The sequence below is a fragment of the Pygocentrus nattereri genome, chromosome 16 (genome assembly GCF_015220715.1).
Source record: "Pygocentrus nattereri isolate fPygNat1 chromosome 16, fPygNat1.pri, whole genome shotgun sequence".
NCBI classification, from domain to species: Eukaryota; Metazoa; Chordata; class Actinopteri; order Characiformes; family Serrasalmidae; genus Pygocentrus; species Pygocentrus nattereri.
The window spans coordinates 4,778,934-4,802,527 of NC_051226.1; the positions used below are offsets into that span (position 1 = coordinate 4,778,934).

Here is a 23,594-nt window from a genome sequence, read left to right on the forward strand (position 1 = left end):
TCAGTGTCTTGGTTTATCAAATTTCTCGAAAACCCTTATTTCCCACCTCTTCCCTCCCTCCACCTTATATATATATATATTTTTTTTTATATAATTTTCTCATCCTTTCCATATCAAGTCATTCTGACCTCTTCAAGGCCTCTAGTTGGGCACTTTCCTCGTTAATTTGGCTTATGGGCTAGTTTTCGCCAGTTCTTATCTAGTCTTCTAATTAGGATCTAGCTTGTTTTTGTATTTTTGTTGTGCAGGCAGTGTTTCTGAGGCTTCTCCAGGTGCCTTATCAAAAAACCCTTTTATGTAATGCACTGCCTGTGCCTGGGTCAGAAGTTCATTCTGTCCCACGCAGGCAAACGTTAGGCCTGTTTTCTGCTGAAGAGATCTGTCTGCCTCAGCTATATGACTAACTTTATTTCAATAATTTCTAAGTGAATGATTGTTACAAAACTTTTATTAAACTGTGGTTCAAGGACATATTTAATCAGAATTTCTGACAATATTATATAATAGTAGATAATAGTCATAATATAGTAGTAGTACATAATAGTATGAGTAACACATCAACCACATCTCAGTGACGCAGCAGTAGTAAAACATCTCAATTCATTGAAGTAAATATCTTGTAGATGTTCTGTTGATAAATTAATTACATTAAGTAGATGTCTTGTTAATCTGTTAGTTCAATTATGCAAAACCCAACCTTTCCAAAACACCCAACCCTGGCCCTGACCTTAACCTCAACCCAAAACCTAACCCTCACCCTGGCCCTAACGCTAACCCTGACCTTAACCTCAACCCAAAACCTAACCCTCACCCTGGCCCTAATCCTAACCCTGACCTTAACCTCAACCCAAAACCTAACGCTGGCCCTAATCCTAACCCTGACCTTAACCTCAACCCAAAACCTAACCCTCACCCTGGCCCAAATCCTAACCCTGACCTTAACCTCAACCCAAAACCTAACCCTCACCCTGGCCCTAACGCTAACCCTGACCTTAACCTCAACCCAAAACCTAACCCTCACCCTGGCCCTAATCCTAACCCTGACCTTAACCTCAACCCAAAACCTAACGCTGGCCCTAATCCTAACCCTGACCTTAACCTCAACCCAAAACCTAACCCTCACCCTGGCCCTAATCCTAACCCTGACCTTAACCTCAACCCAAAACCTAACCCTCACCCTGGCCCTAATCCTAACCCTGACCTTAACCTCAACCCAAAACCTAACCCTCACCCTGGCCCTAATCCTAACCCTGACCTTAACCTCAACCCAAAACCTAACCCTCACCCTGGCCCTAATCCTAACCCTGACCTTAACCTCAACCCAAAACCCAACCCTCACCCTGGCCCTAATCCTAACCCTGACCTTAACCTCAACCCAAAACCTAACCCTGGCCCTAATCCTAACCCTGACCTTAACCTCAACCCAAAACCCAACCCTCACCCTGGCCCTAATCCTAACCCTGACCTTAACCTCAACCCAAAACCCAACCCTCACCCTGGCCCTAATCCTAACCCTGACCTTAACCTCAACCCAAAACCCAACCCTCACCCTGGCCTTCATATGTCTTTGTTACTGAGAGTCTGTTGAGTGTTCGTTTCATCTAAAAAGAACCACTCAAAATAAAGTGTCACCAGTGAAAATACATTAACCCACCCTCTACAGAGAATACACTTAAAAACTGTATTTTTTTGCCAACAGTATTTCAGGATTTCTGTTTACTTGCTTATGAGTTTCACACATTGGAAAACATAAATAAAATGCGCCAAAACTTGCTCAGGCCACATTTTATGTTCATTTTTTCCAAGCTAAATTCATCAAATACACATTAACTGAGAATTTGTGCCCATTTTCCTTGAGAAAACAACAATGCATGTAATTTGACCATAGGTACCAAAACGTTTGCATGCAACTGTACCTCTGCGGCACGAGTGGATTTCAGAAAATACGTTTTAGGCCAAAACTTTGTTAAACAATGCCTCAATCATCAAGCAGAGCATTTGTAACCATTCCATGTAGAAAATAGGGCCCATGTGTCAAACACAAGGCCCGCGGGCCAGATCAGGCCCACGACACAATGAATCAATTCTACACAATTCAATGCAGTTCCACACCAGTCATATCACCAAAATGCATTGCAGCTGCAGTTCAGCCAGTATGAACACCCAACATCGGCTCAACTGAGCCCAAGAGTTAATGAGCTTAATGAAGTGAAGAAGGGGTTCCAGGTGTCTAGTTCAAGATTAACATTGCTTAAAAATGCAGTGCAAACATTTTTTCTCTGGCCCATTGATTTGACAAGTTTCTTTTTAATATGACCCCTTTAGTGGTCGAGTTTGACACCCCTGTTTTAGAGGCATTAAACTCTTCAGACGTCTGGTTCCTATCGCCACCACAGTGAACAGTGCTGACTCAGCAAGTTTCTCTAGAACAGATTTCACACCAAACCACTCTAAACGACTTTGTTTACATTTTCAGCCTTCAGTTCTGCAGAGATGTTGGAAAGTAGTTGGAATGCCCCTTTAAACGTTTGAATTTGGCCATTGCTGCTGCATTGCTAATAGTAATAGTGGCTGTGGTGGAGCAACAAATTGAAATAGGATTTTTCAGAGGGAGCACATGGTTCCTGCACTCCTGCCTGGCACTAAAGACGGTGAGACGAAATGGGTTTGCTTCACTGAATGTGCGCATTGCTAAGCAAATAGAGGCGTGCGAAACAAGCTCAGCAAGAAAAAGCTCAATCCATTAAGATGCTGAAACTAGATTAGGGTCATGCCTATAGAGCCAAGTCAGTCTAAAGCGCCTGGAACAAAAACAAGTGTTTTCTTCTCATTGACAGAAGCACAATCGCCGTGTCTAGACTGATATTTTACGGAAATTGTATTTTTTCAGCTCTAAGGTGGCCAAAACAAGGACAGGCAGAGCAGAAAAGAAGACGGCGGTTAATCTCTGCCTAGTTCTTGGTTTAATAATACATTTTTGCCGCAACATCATGCTTGTGTGAAGTCCTCTTCTCGGGCTCTGTGCGTCCTACTTTTTGGAGGAACAGATTTGACATCATTTATAACCATAGCAACCCTCAGAAGTTGGTGCATGGCCACAATACTTCTGCGGACTTGACTCAGGCTAAAAATACTGAAAGTGTCCATGAGCCTCCAGTTTGTGCAGAGCTGAGTCGGTCTGAGAAATGAGCACTAGAGTCTGCTTGGACCAATTCTCTGGATATCTGACCCTTAAAGAAAATGAGCATTTATGTCAGATTTTAAGCATTTATGTATTTGTAAGTACGCATGCTGTCCTCCATACATTAATGTTTCCTGTGTGAGACGCCTCTACAGACTGAGTCAGTTGGGCTTCCTATGGGGATGAAAGTGGGCAGAGATGGAAAGGCCTGCAGCCATCAATAATAAATTGACCTGCTGTACATGAGCAACACATCTTGTTCACTTCTCTTCAGGCCTGCCTGGCTTTTTGAAGCGCTTGACACGCAGTATATGTGCGGTGTGGAACGTGTGGGAGGAGGAATGAAACGCTTCGCTCATGCTTTTCTGCTGAATGAAAATGTGAAGAATGACGACGGTACAGTTTTAGAGGTCAGCACAAGGTCAGGATTTGGTTTTCACCTTTTTTGGCTTTTCTAGGTTTGTGTGTCTCTCTCTCTCTCTCTTTCTCTCTCTCTCTTTCTCTTTCTTTCTCTCCCACCTCTCTTTCTTCGTCTCTCTTTCTCTCTCCCCTTCTCTCTCTTTCTCTCTCCACCCCTCTTTCTTTGTCTCTCTCTCGCTCTCTCTCTCTCCTTTTTGACTTTTTTCTAACTCTCCTGCGTAGTCTTTCTAGCTTCTCTCACTTTCGCTCTTTCTTTCTCTATCTATATCTTTCCCTTTTGTCTTTCCGTGTGCCTTACTCTCCTGCTTACTCTTTTTCTTTGTCTGCTCTTTCCTTCTGTCACTCCCCTCTTTCTCATCCCCCTTTCTCTTTTCTTTCTCAATCCTTCATTATTTGTCATTTTTCTCTTTTCTCTCTCTGTCTTCTCTCTTTCTTTCTTTCTCTCCCCCCTCTTTCTTTGTCTCTCTCTCTCTGTCTTTCTTTCTCTGTCTTGCTCTCTTTCTTTGTCTCTCTCTTTCTCTCTCTCTCTTTCTTTCTCTGTCTCTCTCTCTTTCCCTCCTTTTCTGTCTCACTCTCTCTTTCTCTCTCTCTCTTTCTCTGTCTCTCTCTTTCTCTCTCTTTCTCTCTTTCCCTCCTTTTCTGTCTCTCACTCTCTCTCTCTTTCTTTCTCTCTCTCTCTCTCTCTGTCTGTCTGTCTCTCTCTCTCTCTCTGTCTGTCTCTCTCTCTCTCTCTTTCTGTTTCTCTCTCTCTTTCTGTCTCTCTCTTTCTCGCTTTCTCTGTCTCTCTTTCTCTCTCTCTCTTTCTCTGTCTCTCTTTCTTTCCCTCCTTTTCTGTCTTTCTTTCTGTCTTTCTGTCTCTCACTCTCTCTCTCTTTCATTCTCTGTCTCTCTCTCTCTCTGTCTGTCTGTCTCGCTCTCTCTCTTTCTGTCTCTCTCTCTCTTTCTGTCTCTCTCTCTTTCTCTCTTTCTCTCTCTCTCTTTCTCTGTCTCTCTCTCTTTCTCTCTCTCTCTTTCTCTGTCTCTCTTTCTCTCTTTCCCTCCTTTTCTGTCTCTCTTTCTGTCTTTGTCTCTCATTCTCTCTCTCTCTCTCTTTCTTTCTGTCTCTCTCTCTTTCTCTCTCTCTGTCTCTCTCTCTCTCTCTGTCTGTCTCTCTCTCTCTGTCTGCAGTATGCTATGTGAGCACAGTGAAGAGGTGTGTCAGCCATGTCACATGTTGTGTCTTCACTGTTCTTCACTTTTGCGGGTGGTGCTGTGTGTGTGTGTGTGTGTGTGTCTGTTCTCTGGCAGGAACATCATTATATAACGGCTGCAGTGCAGGCTGGCCCAGCTGGATTGATGTACTGGTAGGTAGGAGGGGAGGGGAGCAGGAGGAGAGGGAGGGGCCGAGCACAATTCAGGGCAGTTGGGGCCTTGTCGCTTGGTCAGCCTTTTGTGAAGCTCTCAGCAAGAGGGAACCATCCAAAATAATCCCAACCCTGAAGAACGACGGAACACAGCAGCTGTTTACCTTCACCACACACTTCTACTTCTGCTTCTGCCATACAAAAAGTAAAGCAGGTTAAAAGGCTGTGTGTGTGTGTGTATCTATCTATTTATCTATCTATCTGTCTGTCTGTCTGTCTGTCTGTCTGTCTGTCTAGCTATCTATCTGCTGTACAGCATGACCAAGAATGCTCCGACTAGAATACTTTATGAAAGCAGAAGTACTGGCGGGCGGAGGATGGCTGACCAAGGTCAGTCACTATATGAGGATACTTCTATTTTCATATCTAGGCAGCAAAGCACTTCTATAAGTCAGAGTCACTTCCTTCAGTCAGAGCCACTTCCTTCAGTCAGAGTCACTTCCTTCAGTCAGAGTCACTTCTATCAGTCAGAGTCACTTCCTTTAGTCAGAGTCACTTCCTTCAGTCAGAGTCACTTCTATCAGTCAGAGTCACTTCTATCAGTCAGAGCCACTTCTATCAGTCAGAGTCAGTTCTATCAGTCAGAGTCACTTCTATCAGTCAGAGTCACTTCCTTTAGTCAGAGTCACTTCCTTCAGTCAGAGTCACTACTATCAGTCAGAGCCACTTCTATCAGTCAGAGCCACTTCTATCAGTCAGAGCCATTTCTATCAGTCAGAGCCACTTCTATCAGTCAGAGTCACTTCTATCAGTCAGAGCCACTTCTATCAGTCAGAGTCACTTCTATCAGTCAGAGCCACTTCTATCAGTCAGAGCCACTTCTATCAGTCAGAGTCACTTCTATCAGTCAGAGCCATTTCTATCAGTCAGAGCCACTTCTATCAGTCAGAGTCACTTCTATCAGTCAGAGTCACTTCTATCAGTCAGAGCCACTTCTATCAGTCAGAGCCACTTCTATCAGTCAGAGTCACTTCTATCAGTCAGAGCCACTTCTATCAGTCAGAGCCACTTCTATCAGTCAGAGCCACTTCTATCAGTCAGAGTCACTTCTATCAGTCAGAGCCACTTCTATCAGTCAGAGTCACTTCTATCAGTCAGAGCCACTTCTATCAGTCAGAGTCGCTTCTATCAGTCAGTCACTTCTATCAGTCAGAGCCACTTCTATCAGTCAGAGTCACTTCTATCAGTCAGAGCCACTTCTATCAGTCAGAGTCGCTTCTATCAGTCAGTCACTTCTATCAGTCAGAGCCACTTCTATCAGTCAGAGCCACTTCTATCAGTCAGAGTCACTTCTATCAGTCAGAGTCACTTCTATCAGTCAGTCACTTCTATCAGTCAGAGCCACTTCTGTCAGTCAGAGTCACTTCTATCAGTCAGTTACTTCTATCAGTCAGAGCCACTTCTATCAGTCAGAGCCACTTCTATCAGTCAGAGTCACTTCTATCAGTCAGAGTCGCTTCTATCAGTCAGTCACTTCTATCAGTCAGAGCCACTTCTGTCAGTCAGAGTCACTTCTATCAGTCAGTTACTTCTATCAGTCAGAGCCACTTCTATCAGTCAGAGCCACTTCTATCAGTCAGAGCCACTTCTATCAGTCAGAGTCACTTCTATCAGTCAGTCACTTCTATCAGTCAGAGTCACTTCTATCAGTCAGAGCCACTTCTATCAGTCAGAGTCACTTCTATCAGTCAGAGCCACTTCTATCAGTCAGAGTCGCTTCTATCAGTCAGTCACTTCTATCAGTCAGAGCCACTTCTATCAGTCAGAGTCACTTCTATCAGTCAGAGCCACTTCTATCAGTCAGAGTCGCTTCTATCAGTCAGTCACTTCTATCAGTCAGAGCCACTTCTATCAGTCAGAGCCACTTCTATCAGTCAGAGTCACTTCTATCAGTCAGAGTCACTTCTATCAGTCAGTCACTTCTATCAGTCAGAGCCACTTCTGTCAGTCAGAGTCACTTCTATCAGTCAGTTACTTCTATCAGTCAGAGCCACTTCTATCAGTCAGAGCCACTTCTATCAGTCAGAGTCACTTCTATCAGTCAGAGTCGCTTCTATCAGTCAGTCACTTCTATCAGTCAGAGCCACTTCTGTCAGTCAGAGTCACTTCTATCAGTCAGTTACTTCTATCAGTCAGAGCCACTTCTATCAGTCAGAGCCACTTCTATCAGTCAGAGCCACTTCTATCAGTCAGAGTCACTTCTATCAGTCAGTCACTTCTATCAGTCAGAGTCACTTCTATCAGTCAGAGTCACTTCTATCAGTCAGAGCCACTTCTATCAGTCAGAGTCACTTCTATCAGTCAGTCACTTCTATCAGTCGGTGTCACTTCTATCAGTCAGAGCCACTTCTATCAGTCAGAGTCACTTCTATCAGTCAGAGCCACTTCTATCAGTCAGAGTCGCTTCTATCAGTCAGTCACTTCTATCAGTCAGAGCCACTTCTGTCAGTCAGTCACTTCTATCAGTCAGTTACTTCTATCAGTCAGAGCCACTTCTATCAGTCAGAGCCACTTCTATCAGTCAGAGTCACTTCTATCAGTCAGAGCCACTTCTATCAGTCAGAGTCACTTCTATCAGTCAGAGTCACTTCTATCAGTCAGTCACTTCTATCAGTCAGAGTCACTTCTATCAGTCAGAGCCACTTCTATCAGTCAGAGTCACTTCTATCAGTCAGAGCCACTTCTATCAGTCAGAGTCACTTCTATCAGTCAGTCACTTCTATCAGTCAGAGCCACTTCTATCAGTCAGAGTCACTTCTATCAGTCAGAGTCACTTCTATCAGTCAGTCACTTCTATCAGTCAGAGTCACTTCTATCAGTCAGAGCCACTTCTATCAGTCAGAGTCACTTCTATCAGTCAGAGCCACTTCTATCAGTCAGAGTCACTTCTATCAGTCAGAGTCACTTCTATCAGTCAGTCACTTCTATCAGTCAGAGTCACTTCTATCAGTCAGAGCCACTTCTATCAGTCAGAGTCACTTCTATCAGTCAGAGCCACTTCTATCAGTCAGAGTCACTTCTATCAGTCAGTCACTTCTATCAGTCAGAGCCACTTCTATCAGTCAGAGTCACTTCTATCAGTCAGTCACTTCTAGCAGTCAGAGTCACTTCTATCAGTCAGAGCCACTTCTATCAGTCAGAGTCACTTCTATCAGTCAGAGCCACTTCTATCAGTCAGAGTCACTTCTATCAGTCAGAGTCACTTCTATCAGTCAGAGCCACTTCTATCAGTCAGAGCCACTTCTATCAGTCAGAGTCACTTCTATCAGTCAGAGCCACTTCTATCAGTCAGAGTCACTTCTATCAGTCAGAGCCACTTCTATCAGTCAGAGTCACTTCTATCAGTCAGTCACTTCTATCAGTCAGAGCCACTTCTATCAGTCAGAGTCACTTCTATCAGTCAGAGTCACTTCTATCAGTCAGAGCCACTTCTATCAGTCAGAGTCACTTCTATCAGTCAGAGCCACTTCTATCAGTCAGAGCCACTTCTATCAGTCAGAGTCACTTCTATCAGTCAGAGTCACTTCTATCAGTCAGTCACTTCTATCAGTCAGACTCACTTCTATCAGTCAGAGCCACTTCTATCAGTCAGAGTCACTTCTATCAGTCAGTCACTTCTATCAGTCAGAGCCACTCCTATCAGTCAGAGCCACTTCTATCAGTCAGAGTCACTTCTATCAGTCAGAGCCACTTCTATCAGTCAGAGTCACTTCTATCAGTCAATCACTTTATTATAAATACCTATATATTTACTAATTAATGCAATTGTCTAATCAGCCACTGTGCGGCAGCAGTGCAGCATTTTGATTGCAGTGATTTTGACCATGGCATGATTGTTTGTGCCAGATGGGCTGTTTTGAGTAATTTCTATGACTGCTGGGTTTAATTCAGAATGTTGTACTAAAGAAAAAACATCCCGTGAGTTGATGATGAGAGAGGTCAGTGCAGAATGGCTAGACTGGTTTGAGCATCTCAGAATGCACATCATGCCAAACCCTTAGACAGATGGGCTACAACGGCAGAGGACCACATTGGCTTCCATTTCTGTCAGCCAAGAACAGAGAGCTGAGGCTGTAGCTGGTGCAGGCTCATCAGAACAGGACAGATGAAGACTGGAAAATAGCCTTATCTGATAAATCTTGAGTTTTGCTGGGGCTCACAGATGGTTGGGTCAGAATTTGGCACCAACAGCATGAATCCATGGCCCCAACCTGCCTTGTGTCAACAGTCCAGGCTGGTGGAGGTGGTGTAATGGTGTGGGGAATGTTTTGTTGGCACACTTTGGGCCTGTTAATACAAATCAATCATTGCTTGAATGCCAGTCTATTTGAGTGTTGTTGCTGACCATGTGCCTCCCTTCATGGGGACAATTTACCATCTTCTAATGGCTACTCCCAGCATGATAATACACCAAGTAAAAGTCGTCTCAAACTGGTTTCGGTGAGTTCAGTGTTCTTCAGTGGCCTTCCCAGCAGCCACCAGATCTGATACAACACTTTTGGGATGTGATATCTCTGTCTGTCTGTCTGTCTGTCTGTCTGTCTGTCTGTCTAATCTCTGTTTTTGTCATTTTTGTCATTTTTCATTTTATATCTAGTTTGAAAAAGGCAGACATATAGACACATTCTTATTGTACATAAGTACTTATATATAATACTTATTTAATTATTTCACATTTAAGTTTGTTTTGAAGTTAATTAATTACATTTTAATATTTGAACTAATGTAAAATATTGCTGTGCATTGTTCCAAATTTTAATTTGAGTTAAATAAAATGAAATTGCTGGTTAAAAGTCATTTTTTGGGGGGTTGAAATGTCCATGTAAGTATTCACACACACACCTTACAAAACCTTGTATCCCCATGTTTATTGTTTTTCTTTCTTTTTTTGCCTGGTTTGTGAACACTAGCTGCCCTATCCATCGTGTGAAAATTTCATGCTGAACAAACTAATACAAATGCAAAAACAGCCTTGAATCTTCTGGAAAGCTTTTCTGCTAATTGTTGGAACATTGCTGTGAGGATTTGATTGCATTCAGCAACAAGAGCGTTAATGAGGTCAGGTACTGATGGATGATTATTTAAGGCTCATTCCAGCTCATCCCAAAGGTATTGGATGGAGCTCCATCACTCCAGAGAACACAGTTCCAGTGCTGGGGGGCGCGTTTTATACCCCTCTAGCCAACTCTGGGGAACACTTTGTTCCCCTATATGAATCAGTTGTCAGTCAAACTGAGACACTGCCTAAATAAATGCAGAGCGCTGCCAGATAAACTTTGCGCAGCTAAATAAAGAAATCTCATGTGGCGCATTGGCCTAATGCATTATTTAAAGTAGCCTATCAAGATCAATTGCGACCTAATTCTCAAATCCCCTGTTGCAGTATTGGGATGCTTTGACATTCACAGTCAGAGGCAGCTTGACTGGGGGCCAGAAATCGTTTCCCCCTGAAAGTGAAATATTAATTGACTATTGATTACAGATCATCATGAAAGTTTTATTTCAGACACACTATATAACAGGCCTAACAGATATTATTACAGCCCGACAGGGTTAAGTACAAGACATTCATCATTCAATGTCAGGAAAAAAGCCCTGAAACATAGATTTAACAGTAAATTACATAGAAGCCTCACCAATTAAATATATAATATAATAATAATAATAATAATAATTATATATATATATATATATATATATATAAAACAGTATTCACTGTGAACACCTTTTGCATTTATACGCTCCTAAAAATAAAGGTGCCAAAAAGGTTCTTGTTGTGTGATGCCAGGTTCCCAATTGAAAGCTTCCCAAAAGAACAGTTGATTCTTTAAAGAGCTATTTTTATAACTGAGATGTGTGAGTGTGAAGTGTACAGAACCTCCACATGATATAAAGGTTCTAGGAAGAACCATTGAATTGGTATAGAACCTTCTTTAAAGCATTAAAATGCTCTTCACACTCAGGGCTTCTTCTATGGCATTAATCACAGAACATGTTTTTCGAAGAAATCTGGGATACTTTTTCCAATGTTCAGTCTTAGAAGTTGGTTGTACTGGCTGCTTTTCACATCTGGACTCTAGGGTGGCCAGTCCATAGTTCTGAGAATAACAGATCTTTTAAAAAAATAAAATTTGATGGGCACAGTGTTGGTGGTCTATCAAGTCTTGCAGGTGGTTGCTAGGAGTCCCAGTTTCTCTGTAGCAGTAATCATTTTTTGAACTCTTTTCATTTTTGGAAACTCTTGTTTTTTTTCTTCAATTTTTTGTGTTTTACTGTGCCAATTTATACACACACTCACTGGTCACTTTATTAGGTACACCTTGCTAGTAAAAGGTTGGACCCCCTTTTGCCTTCAGAACTGCCTTAATTCTTCATGGCAGACTTTCATCAAGGTGCTGGAAACGTTCCTCAGAGATTCTGGTTGGTTATTTGAGTTGCTGCTGCCTTTCTATCATCTGGAACCCGTCTGCCCATTCTCCTCTGACCTCTCACATCAACAAGGCATTTTTCGTCCACACAGCTGACCGCTCACTGGATATTTCCTCTTTTTCGGACCGTTCTCTGTGAACCCTAGAGATGGCTGTGTGTGAAAATCCCAGCAGATCAGCAGTTTCTGAAATACTCAGACCAGCCCGTCTGGCACCAACAACCACGCCACGTTCAAAGCCCCTTAAATCCCCTTTCTTCCCCGTTCTGATGCTCGGTCTGCACTTCAGCAGGTTGTCTTGACCACCTCTACATGCCTAAATGCGCTGAGTTGCAGCCGTGTGATTGGCTGATTAGCTATTTGTGATGACAAGCAACTGAACAGTTCCTAATAAAGCCTTTTTCCCTCTCCTATAAAGTTACCATTTTGGGTATACAAGGGTTTCGTTGTTAAAGCATCAGAAGTGTCTGAATACTTCACAGCATATCATTTGTTATCATATCATATTGTTATCATATTGTACCTAATAAAGTGGCCGGTGAGTGTGTGTGTGTGTGTGTGTGTGTGTGTGTGTGTGTGTGTGTGTGTGTGTGTATATATAATGTGTAATGTTTTACTGTGCCAATTTTTAATGTTTGTATGTTGCCGCTGTGGAACAAAACCTTGTATCTCCAAAATGGTACCTTTACAGAAGAAGGAAAAACATAGACTACTTTTAATGGAAGTCAGTAGAACCAGAATTTTTCCAAGTAATCCATGAAATTTATATACAGTATAAAGGGCAACAGTTATTTTTAAATGAAAAGCCCATTTCTAAGAACGTTTGGACGCTGTGCAACATGTAAATAACTACAAAATGCAATGATGTGCAAATCTTTTAACCTCTATATTTAATTGAAAATAGTACAAAGACAACAAATCAAATGTTGAAACTGAGAAATATTATTGTTGAAAAATATATGCCCAATTTGAATTTGATGCCAACAACACATTCCAAGAAAATTGGGATGGGGGAGACAAAAGCCTGGTAAAGTTGTGTAATGCTAAAAAAGACACCTGGTGGTTGATTGTCAACAGGTCAGTAACAAAAGAGCATCTCAGAGAGTCATTCAGAAGTAAAGATGAGGAGGGGTTCACCACTCTGAGAAAGACTGCACAATCAAATAGAGCAACAATTCAAGAATAGCGTTTCTCTACATAAAACAACAAAGAACTTTTGCTTTTCCTCATCTGCAGTACATAAGAACATTTAAAGATCCAGAGAATCTCTGTATGTAAGGGACAAGGCCAAAAACTGGCCAAACTCTAAAACGCAAAGAAGAAAGCAGATATAAACAGCATCCAGAAATGCTGCCACCTTCTCTGGGCCTGGGCCCATTTAAAATGTCCTGAGGCGAAGTGGAAAAGTGTCCTGTGTTTCAACGAATCAACATTTAAAATTCTTTTTGGAAACATGGACACTGTGTGCTCTGGCCTAAAGACCACTCATTTTACAGAGTGTTATAGAGAGATGGGATGAAACACAGTGGTGAACCCCGTCCCAGCTTTTTTGTAACGTGTTGTTGGCATCAAATTCAAAATGGGCATCTATTATTACAACAACCAACAATACAATTTCTCAGTTTCAACATTTGATATGTTGTCTTTTTTCTATTGTCCTTTAAAAATATGGTTTACATGATTTGCATATCATTATTTTCTTCTTTTATTTACATCCTGCACAGGGTCCCAACTTTTTTGGAAACGTTAAAAACTAAAAACAGAAGCTTTTGTTCCTGCAGCAGCGTTATATTTCATGTCTATGCTTATTCATTTCAAATATATATCATATTACAATAAATATATATAATATTACATATTACGGTATAGCTTTATGTCACATTGAGCATATTTTGCAACATATTTCTAAAATAGATAGTCTTTTGCATACAGGAGTAGCTCTCAATAAAGACATTAAACAACATTATTGAGAGTTTGTCAGACTGTAGCTGTGCTTTTCATGAACCTGCCAGAAGCATCTGGCATTAGAAATTGAAATTTTTTTTTTTTTTTGTCGTTTGTTTGAATAGCCTGCTGCATAGAGCACTGCTACCACTTCATCTCATTAACACCCCGCACTGCCAGTGCTTACAAAATGCCTACATGAGAATACTTTCAAACTTCACACTCCAGGAGAGAGGCTTGTTTCCTAGGCAACCATGTTTTTTTTTTCCTTTCCTCCCCCCCTTTTTCTTTATCAACGGCTCAGCTGTACATTGCTGGTCATACCTGCGTGCTGGTTACTTTAGTTTTCAAGAAAACTGCTCCTCATTGGCTCTTTATGTAGTAGCCTTTGACACTGGCGCTTAGGCGACATCCAGTGCAGTATAAGGGATGCAGATGCGCAGTGTGATGAAAAATAGGCTGCGCTTCAAGCGTGGAATGGTTTTCAAACCCGAATGCTTCAGGGAGCAAAGAGAAAACACTCAGCCTTCTATTTCTGCAGACAGTTCAGACGGAAGACAGAGTGGCAGGGCGATACAAGCTTCTTTTTTTTTGTTTTTGGCATGATTGGAAATAGTGAAATATGGATGAGGTTACATAATTAAGCAGCTCAGCTTAAGAGGCAAATCTGGGTCTTCATGGTCCCCCAAAACGTGGCCACTAACAGCCTCACAGGACCTTCTTCAACAGACATTTCCATTAGAAAGCAAGCAAAATCCATCCTATCCCAGTTTAATGCTTAGTTTAATGCCTTCCAACCTGATCATCATGTGCTACTTCTGTGGCATATGATCACTTTCCATGGGTCATAATTTCCCTGGGCTTAAAAAGAACAGAAACTTGACTGATTCAATCGTGCATAGTGGAAGTCGATGGGACGGCATCTGCCCATTGGCTTCTACTGCAATCGTATGGTGAGTTTTGGTTTTCTGTTGTTTTGCTAGGTATAGGACGACATGTCGAAGTTATTGTCTGCGGTAATTCTCTGTACGCTACAGACGAACCAAATGGAGACTACATTAAAAGATGCTGAAATACGTTTACAGCAATTAGCAGACGCTCTTATCCAGAGCGACATACAATTTGAGCCTTTTTTAAACAGGTCGGCAAGGGTAGTGTTAGGAGTCTTGCCCAAGGAGGCAAAGGTGTTACCCACTACACTATCCCAACCTCACAATCGATTAGCTGTAATTAAAGGAATATTCCAGCATTTTTAACCTGATCTCTATCTTCGTCTGTGGCATTTACTGATTCAAAACACAAGCATGATAGAAGTCAATGGGAGTTCATCTGCCCATTGGCTTCTATTATAAGCACATGGTGAGTTGCGGGTTTTCTAAGTATAGGATGACGTATCAAAGTTAGTGTCTGTGGTAATTGCCTGTACACTACACACGCAGCAAATAGAGCTTATGTTTTAAAAAGCTACAATATTCCTTTAATTGCAGCTAATCAATTTAATTGATAGCTCATAACATTGGTAGTAAAAATACGTCTAACTGGAAGCTTCAGGTCTGATCTGTACCTTTTCCCTTCATCCATTAAGGCTTTATTATTGCGATAGTTCGCTATTAAACGTGCAGGTGTTTCAAATCTGGGCTGGAATCTGAGACTCTACTTATCCAAACTAGGTGTGTTGATTTGGCCTTAAAAAGATGCAGAGAGAGAGAGAGAGAGAGAGAGGGAGAGAGAGAGAGAGAGAGAGAGATGTGTGTGGATAATAAAGCCCTCAGCGTGCTGAGCTACGCCTCATTTAGTCGATGCTGAAACGCCAACGCGCAGCGGGGACGCGCACAGCGCAGCGCAGCAGCAGCGGTGCGCGCTCCCGGCTTTCAGCACCACGGACAGCAGCCGAGCCGCAGCAGCTCCATTGACCGCAGCACGTCGACGGGCTTTTCCGCCGATTTCTCCGTCTCTTTCCGCAGTGAGCGGATCACGGGGCTGAAGCAGTATGAGAGCTCGCTTGTCCGAGCCCTGAGGACGCTGCCGGGGGGAGGAAGCACAACGAAACGACGCCAAGGCTGCTCCGCATAGAGCGGAGGCTCGATGCATATGCAAAGGCAGCGAGGCAGCACCGGGGATTCCGCCGCAGTGAGCGCGCGCCCGCGGCTCTGAAGTGGCCACGCACCGGTGCGTTTCTTTTCTGGGGGCTTGATTTCTTTATTTTGTTTTAAAAAGCTGCTGTCCGGCGTCGCGAGGGAACGGAGCCGGGGCTCTGTGCGCACTCTGGCACTCCGCACCATGCGTCTGCTCCTGCTGGCGGCGCTCTTCTCCTGCTCGTGCGTGCGCGGCGGCTGCGAGCCCAAGGTGGTGAACATCGGGGCCGTGCTGAGCCAGAAGAGGTACGAGCAGGTGTTCAAAGATGCAGTGGCCCAGGCCAACCTGGTGTACGGCAGAGACAAGTTCAAGCTGACCGCCATCTCTGTCACACACAAGGCCAACGCTATACAGATGGCACTGTCCGTGTGCGAGGACCTCATCTCCAGCCAGGTGAGTTGAGTTTTTGGCGCTTCACGTCGTTCGTGCTCAAGGCAGGGATGGCCCAGAGGGGTTTGCTCAAAAGGGTTCAGTCAAAAGGTCTGAGTCAAGAAGATGCCTCCAAAAATTGGCCCAATAGGAAAAGGACCCGAAAGGTCTGCCCAAAAGGGTGGACCCTATAAGTTTGGTGTAAAAAGGCTTGGCCCAAAGCAATGGCCAAAATGACTTGCCCATCAAAGTTGGCCCAAAAGGTTTGGACCCAAAAGACTAGCCCAAAATTGTGGGCCCAATAGGATTGGTTCAAAAGGATTGCTTAAGAAAGTGGGCCCAAAAAGGGTGGTCTTAAAGAATTAGCTCAGAAGAGGTTCTGTGAATGGATTATTTCATAAGGAATAACTAAAAGCGATGGCCCAAAAAAGATGAAGTCAAAAGATGGTTCAAAAGGATGGCCCCAGATATATATCCCAAAGGAGCTGGTCCTAAAAGGGGCAGTTGTGGGATGGAGGTTAGGTAGCCATCCCTGTGACGGTCTGTGACTGGAGTGCCCTTGAGCAAGGCACCTAACCCCTAATTGCTCCCTGCTCCGGGCAAGTCTGCTCACTGCCCCCTAGTGTGTGTGTTCGCTAGTGTGCATGCATGTGGGTGTTTCACTGCACAGATGGGTCTAATTCCATAGAGTGCAAATGGTTCTTAAAAATGTGGGCCCAGTAAGATTGGCTCGAAAGGCCAAAAAAAAAACTGGCCCAAAAAGATAAGCCAAAAAGGAGCCTATCCCAGCGGCCATTGGGCGGAAGGCAAGGGCTGAAACATACTATCTAAAATTGTTGGCCCAAAAGTCTGAGCCCAACAGGACTGACTTAAAAAGGATGGCCCTACTGAAAGGCCCAAAAGAGTTATCGACAAAGGTCTGGCTCAAACGAGTGGGCCCAATAGGACTGGCTCAAAAAAGATGGCTTAAAAAGGTGGGCCCAAGAGGAAATATATCTCAAAGAAATATCTCAAAAGGAGTTCTCCAAAAGAATCAGTTCACAAGGGATAGCTCAAAAGGCATGGCCCAAGGAGATGGTCCAAAAAGATGGTCCAAGAAAGGAAGAGTCAAAAGATGGGCTTGAAAAAGGTGTGCTCAAAAGGACTGGTTGTCCCAAAAGGGTGGGCAAATAAGGACAGGTCCAAAAGGACCTACTCAAAAGGGCCCCAAAAACAAACGTACTGCAGCAAAAATACTATCCGAAATGGTTGTCCCATAAACCTTGGCACAGAGAAATGGTTCCAAAGGCATGGTCCTACAGGACAGGTCCAATAAGGGCTCTACAAGACTGACTGAAAAGTCTTGGCTTAAAAAGGTGGGCCCGAAAGGGAGAGTCTGACGGATCGTCTCAAAAGGAATAGCTTAAATGAGATGGCCCAAAAACTATGGCCTCAAAGGGTGTACTTATCCAAAAGTGTGGCAAATCTATTTGTAAAGAGGGACAGACAAATTGGCTATGATGATGAAGGCATTAATCTGAATGAGCAAAGTGTTACGTGAAGTGCCAGTAACATTAGAAACACAGTAGTCACTCTCTCAATGCCCACTTATAGGCTGAAACTATAAATGTGTATTAGGGCGGAGGGAGAGTGAGGCAGAGAGAGGCAGAGAGAGACAGAGAGACGTGTGCATTCACATTTCTGAAGCTAAGAGCAGACAATATACAGATGTACTCAGAAACGTGACATGTAATCTGGTTTTCACACCTAGACACTGTGTTGATGGTGGCTAATGTTCGTTCACGATTATAAGTGGTCTAAAGTCAACAATTTAATCCTGACTATCCACAAAGATTTCAAAGTAAGATTTGCTCGAAAGGCTTGGCCCGAAGGGATGGCCAAAAAGACTTGCCTGTTAAACCCTAAGAACTAGCTTGATGACAGGTCCAAAAGGGGTTGCTTAAAAGAAGTGTGCCCAAAAGGGGTGGTCTAAAAGAATTAGCTCGAAAGGCGTTCTCTAAATGATTTCAAATTGAATAACTAAAAAGGGATGGCCCAAAGAGTCCAAAGATGACCTCAAAAGGGTGGGCTGAAAAATATTACTAATGTTATTCAGAAAAGCTACATGTAGTCTGTAAGCAGCAGAAACCCACAAGGCATTAGGCTTCAGGGTTCTGAGGACATCAGGTGTATGAGTGAGTCTATAGTCACTTTAACCCTGATTTACCACAAAGATTCCAAAGTATAGATGAAGAGAAACTATCGAAAACGGTATGTTTTCGCCGCATGCTTCAAGCTAGGGGGCTTTAAAGACAGCAGGGTGATGACCCAGGTCAGGGGAGCAGCTGCAAAACAAACTATGTGTGAAATAAATGAAGCATGAAGGGAACAGATATGTTCACTTATTATTTTTTCAAGCACGCCATAAGGTGCCATATGAGTTAGATTTGCCAAAACGAGGCCAAGCCTAAACGCGTGTGCAGCGAGCATCTGCAGTGCAACGCTGAATTTGCAGGAGAGGCGTATGAGAGAGACAGAGCATGTCATAGCTGGTTAAACTGTAGACGAGTGCAGAGGCAAACACAGCCCACATATCACAGCAGGCTCTGCTATATTGGAGCACTGGAAATTAAAGGGGCTGCCACAGCTGAGTTCTCTTTGCCTGGAAACTTCAGCATATTCACACTATGTGTCCAAAAGTTTGTAGACACCCGCTCCTTCAGCATTTCTTCAGAAATTTGGACGGTCGCCCGCTTTCCTGCAGTAACAGCCTCCACTCTTCTGGGAAGGCTTTATACTAGATGTTGGAACATTGCTGTGAGGGCTTGATTGAGCATTAGTGAGGTCAGGTACTGATGTTAGATGATCACTCCAAGTCCAGAGATCGCAGTTCCACTGCTCCACAGCCCAGTGCTAGTGGTCCCTCTAGCTGAAACTTGGCACTGGGTTCGGTGACCCAAAGGCTAATGTGTGACTGCTCCAGAGCATCTCATTCTTTTGGTCAGTGCTCTTCTATGGAGATTATACAAGCTATATGTGTGCAATTTAACACCTATGTCTAAATACTTTTGGCTCTTCAATCTATCTTACAAATCTAACCCTATCCTATGTTATGCACATGATATGCTGTGAAGTATTCAGACACTTCTGATGCTTTAACAACAAAACCCTTGTATACCCAAAATGGTAACTTTATAGGAGAGGGAAAAAGGCTTTAAGGATAAAAGTTAACAACTCCATTTGTAAGCTGCTTGAATAAATTATAGATTTAATTTTATAGAATAAATTCGATTTTGGATCATTTTTTATCATTAGATTTTGAGTTGCTGCTTACTTGATACCTGTTTTGTACCCTTTAAAGCCCATGCAGTAATATTTACACTCACCTGCCACTTTATTAGGTGCTTCAGTTGCTAATCAGCCAATCACACGGCCGCAAGGTGGTCAAGACAACTTGCTGAAGTGCAAACCGAGCATCAGAACGGGGAAGAAAGGGGATTTAAGGGTCTTTGAACGTGGCGTGGTTGTTGGTGCCAGACGGGCTGGTCTGAGTATTTCAGAAACTGCTGATCTGCTGGGATTTTCACACACAACCATCTCTAGGGTTTACAGAGAACGGTCCGAAAAAGAGGAAACATCCAGTGAGCGGTCAGTTGTGTGGACGAAAATGCCTTGTTGGTGTAAGAGGTCAGAGGAGAACGGGCAGACTGGTTCCAGATGATAGAAAGACAACAGGAACTCAAATAACCAACCAGAATCTCTGAGGAACGTTTCCAACACCTTGTTGAAAGTCTGCCATGAAGAATTAAAGCAGTTCTGACGGCAAAAGGGGGTCCAACCTTTTACTACTAATAAAGTGGCAGGTGGGTGTATTCTACAAAGAGATTCATATCATCATTCTCCACCTATACCGTGATGCTTTTATGAGTGAAGCATGGTATCATGGAGGGACGAGTTGAGTGGTTTCCCTCCATGATTGGTGGGCATGGTGGAAGGGGGAGGTAAAACATGATATTATTGGTTAAAATTCTTTTACCCCACCCGCTGTTGCACAGTGATGTAGGCCAAAATCATAAGATGTTTCAGAAGCAGGAAATTTTGATAGAGGCTGACAGGAGAACATGCCATTTGTATTTTAAGTGACACCAGGGACATGTATAAAGAAGGTAAAATAAGGTCAGTTTTAAACTCAAGTGGACTTTAAGCATGCTGAGTCAGCTATAATGCATATCTGACTGGCACAACCCAAACCACTGATAACAATATAAGGCTGTATGAGTGAACATGTTGGAGGAAGAGGTGTCCTGCGTACTGCAGAGCGCTGAGAGGCTCTGGGGACTAATAGCCTCAGAAGCAGCCCAGCATCATTAAAAGCCTGCTCACGCCAAATTAAATTAAAAGCACTTAAAGTGCTCTTAGGATGGTTTATGTCATTTCAAAAGTGCTGAGGTCATGCTTTCCTTTCGGCGCCGTATTCAGAGCTGGCGAAATAGGGCTCCACATAAAATGAAATGAATAAAGGCAGAGTAATGCCTCTTGTACCCCAAGCGCAGAGCTCATCCATTTTCTCTCTTGCTTTCTCTCTTTCCCTCTCTTTTGTTCCATTACATGGAAAACAATGCAAGCGGAGTTATAAGAGTGAGGACTGGAAGGTTGTTTAAAGGCCACATATCATACAATTTCCTCTTAATTGCATTATTCATTTTACAAGAGCTTTTTCTGACCTCTCTTTATCCAAAGCTAAACAGACTATTTTGTTACCGTTCCTTTAAGAATGATATATGTAAATGAGCCCTGTTGTGATTGGCTGTCCTGTCTGAAATGCTCCCTCTAGTTTTCTTTTAAATGGGCAAAACTAAACTGCTGTAGGATGAATATATATATATATATATATATGAATAAGTGTATAAGTAAATATGTATGTAAATTATGTGATTTTAAGGACACGACGAAGATACTGAATTTAAAACAGCTTAGTTTCTATATATAGACTGTATAGACTGTGAAGGGAACTTAAACTTAATCAGTCAGTGGCGATCCATAAATGTCAAAAATCACTGAAAAACGAGGGAATAAACATCTGCTACAGTGCTAATTTTTCTAGCCCCCCTGGGGGGCTCTTGTGATATGTTAGCACTAAGCCGACAGTAACTTACCTGAGCACTTCTGCCCACTCTAGATTAAACAAGATTGCTTACAACTTTTAAAGGAAACTTCTATTTGAACCTTGTAATAAACATTTAGTTACCCTTGTAGCAGTTTTACTTCGACTCCTGCGAAGGAGCTCTGCCGCTATTTACTATTACTTAGACTACCACACGGCTGGTGACACCAGGGAAGCCACGGTTAGTGAAGGCCTAGGGGGATGTTTTATTGGTCCTTGTTGTAAATCAAAACATGAATGGTTGATTCCACTGTCACTCCCTAATGATTTCAGTGGTTGATGTGAAACATTGAGTTTTCAGTTCAGCTCCTGAGATCCTAAACAAAGGGAGAGCTCACTTGGCTGTATCTACTAGATACCACAATCCTGGTGGGACCATTTTCCATTGGGCATTTCAAGATTTGAATCCTTTTGTTTCCAACCAAAAACGTAATTGTGAAGCAAAAGTATTACCATAGTGCATGCAGAGTGGCTGGTTGGGATAGTGTAGTGGATAACACCTCTGCCTTCTATGCTGGAGACTGGTGGAGACTTCATACCCTTGACTGGGCAGGCACCCTATATTATACCAGTAAGAGTCCTTGGGCAAGACTCCTAACACCACCTTCACCTACCTGTGGAAAAAATGATCAGATTGTAAGTTGCTCAGGATAAGAGCAAATGTAAATTATATTTTAAAAAATGATATGCATGTATTTTCTTATTTCACAGACATCATTAGGCTGTCACTGCAGGCCTAGAAGGCCCTGAGGGTTCTCCACTGGTATACCTACTACATACATTTTTCAAAAATGCAAAGAAAATGAAGGTTTTCCATGATATGAGCCCTTTAAAGGATTACAACATCCAAAAATCTCTCTCTCTCTCTCTCTCTCTCTCTCTCTATATATATATATATATATATATATATATATATATATATATATATATATATATATATATATATATATATGATGAGTACTGTAATTTGCATATTTATCTCTTATATCTCCATAGCTTTTCCTGTATTCTCTGTGCAGTGATATGTGCCTTTTAGCTGATTGGTGCTTGGGCTCTGTGTGAGTGAAGGATGGTCGGTGGCAGATGGTACAAAAGAGATGCCTGAGAGCACTTTGGATGAAAATCCTCATTCAAGGCCCAACCGTACAGCCTGTCAGCATACAAAGCCATCATAACTGCGCAGAGTGCCAAAGCCGTGTTTTTGTGTCTTGTGTCAGATCTCTCCGATTTTTGTAGCATATTTTCACTAAATATGGCTGAGTTGTAAGCAGGCATAGTCCCTCTGGGAAGAATGCGGACCGGCAGTATGTCTGTCACATTAAACCGATTAGTCGGATAAGGATCACTGTCACTAGTGAGGAATTTTTTGCTGTATTGTCACGACATAAATTTGTCGTTCATACATATTGTTACTATCAGAACAAAATATATTACCCCACTTTTGTCGTTTCTTTATCAATGGATCAACACACGTACATTCATTTATTTAATCTCCAGTCAAAAACAATCATTAGGTTATTCATTTTTCAGGAGATACACGTTAAAATATATATCGCTGTTGTCCGAAGGAAACTTCGTATCTCCAAAATCGTAACTTTACAGGAGAAGGAAAAAACATACTTTACTTTTAATGCAAGTCAATGGAACCAGAATTTTTCCCAAGTCATTTTGGGCCGTTTATTTTAGTCCATTCATCATGATATTTACAAACGACATAAAGGGCAACAGGCACTTTCAAATGATGTCAAAAAACAACAAAAAGCGATATGCTCTTCCACATGAAGGAGTAAGTATAAATAAATAAATAAATAAATAAATAAAAACAAAAAAACCCGGGAGTTTCTAAATCATACGCAACCTGGTAGAACACCAAAACTTTCACCGTCAGACAAATAATCAAAAGGCCCTGTTTGGACCTCATTTTCACATTTGTGTGGTTTTATGTACCAAAAATATTCACAATGCATTTTTATGATAATTTTCCAACTTTTTCCCTTTAAAGGAACCAGGCTGTTTTTGTTACTGTGCCTTAACTGATATAAGACTGACATGAGATAACTATCCTCTGGGCTGTCTGGCTGTCCTGCATTGTGCTTCATTCAGAAAGCTGAAGACTCAAAGCTGAAACACTGCTTAGAACTTCAATATGAACTAGGGCTAAACCTCTGCAGGCTGAATAGGTGGGTATACGTAAAGGGGCTGGTTCTCGTGACATTACAGGAACAGCATAGTCTTCATATATGACTGTATGGGCAGTGCAGTGAATGGAATATTTTGAGACTTTAACTATCTTTACATATTGCTTGAAACTCCTTTTCGGCTAACAACAGGTGACAATTTATTTGGGCCCTTTAAAGCTTTCAAAATCAAGCTGCTTCAGATCTGAAAACATCCACAGGTGTTTCTGTCCATCCTTCCAATGTGAGAAGACCCCTCAGTGCTGTGGGTCTGAAAGGACGTGTAGCTGTTCAAGAAGAGCCTCACTGAGAAAAGGAAATAGACCAAAAAAGCAAGATTTGCATTACACTCTTAAAAAGGGTTCTTCAAGTGTTCATTAGTAAAAGGAATGGA

General features: G+C 42.4%; 3 protein-coding genes across 22 annotated transcripts in view; 2 read left to right on the forward strand and 1 right to left on the reverse strand.

The window, feature by feature from the left end:
- The window catches only part of zgc:92275 (uncharacterized protein LOC436885 homolog), a 48,204-nt gene extending 43,238 nt beyond the window's left edge, over window positions 1–4,966 (forward strand). Inside the window, exons 8-9 of one of the 2 annotated variants that reach the window (XR_005131645.1) lie at window positions 3,456–3,602; window positions 4,889–4,966. The gene's annotated coding sequence lies outside the window, so the exon portion shown is untranslated. The remainder of the gene's footprint in view (window positions 1–3,455; window positions 3,603–4,888) is intronic. The other variant, XR_005131646.1, reaches the window with a different exon arrangement.
- On the reverse strand, window positions 3,864–4,558 carry LOC119265415 (splicing factor U2af large subunit B-like; the record flags this gene model as incomplete). Its single annotated transcript, XM_037546076.1, has 2 exons — window positions 3,864–3,950; window positions 4,514–4,558. Coding segments are annotated over 2 exons (132 nt in total), but the record flags the coding sequence as incomplete, so codon positions are not given.
- Window positions 4,967–15,158: 10,192 nt separating the features above from the next.
- The window catches only part of grin1a (glutamate receptor, ionotropic, N-methyl D-aspartate 1a), a 54,433-nt gene continuing 45,997 nt past the window's right edge, over window positions 15,159–23,594 (forward strand). For 13 of the 19 annotated variants that reach the window (XM_017711341.2, XM_017711342.2, XM_017711347.2 and 10 more), the window contains exon 1: window positions 15,656–15,904. In XM_017711341.2, coding sequence (XP_017566830.1) covers window positions 15,656–15,904 — 249 coding nt within the window. Of the gene's footprint in view, window positions 15,905–23,594 lie in introns of all 19 variants that reach the window. The other 6 variants (XM_017711353.2, XM_037546191.1, XM_017711354.2 and 3 more) reach the window with 4 other exon arrangements.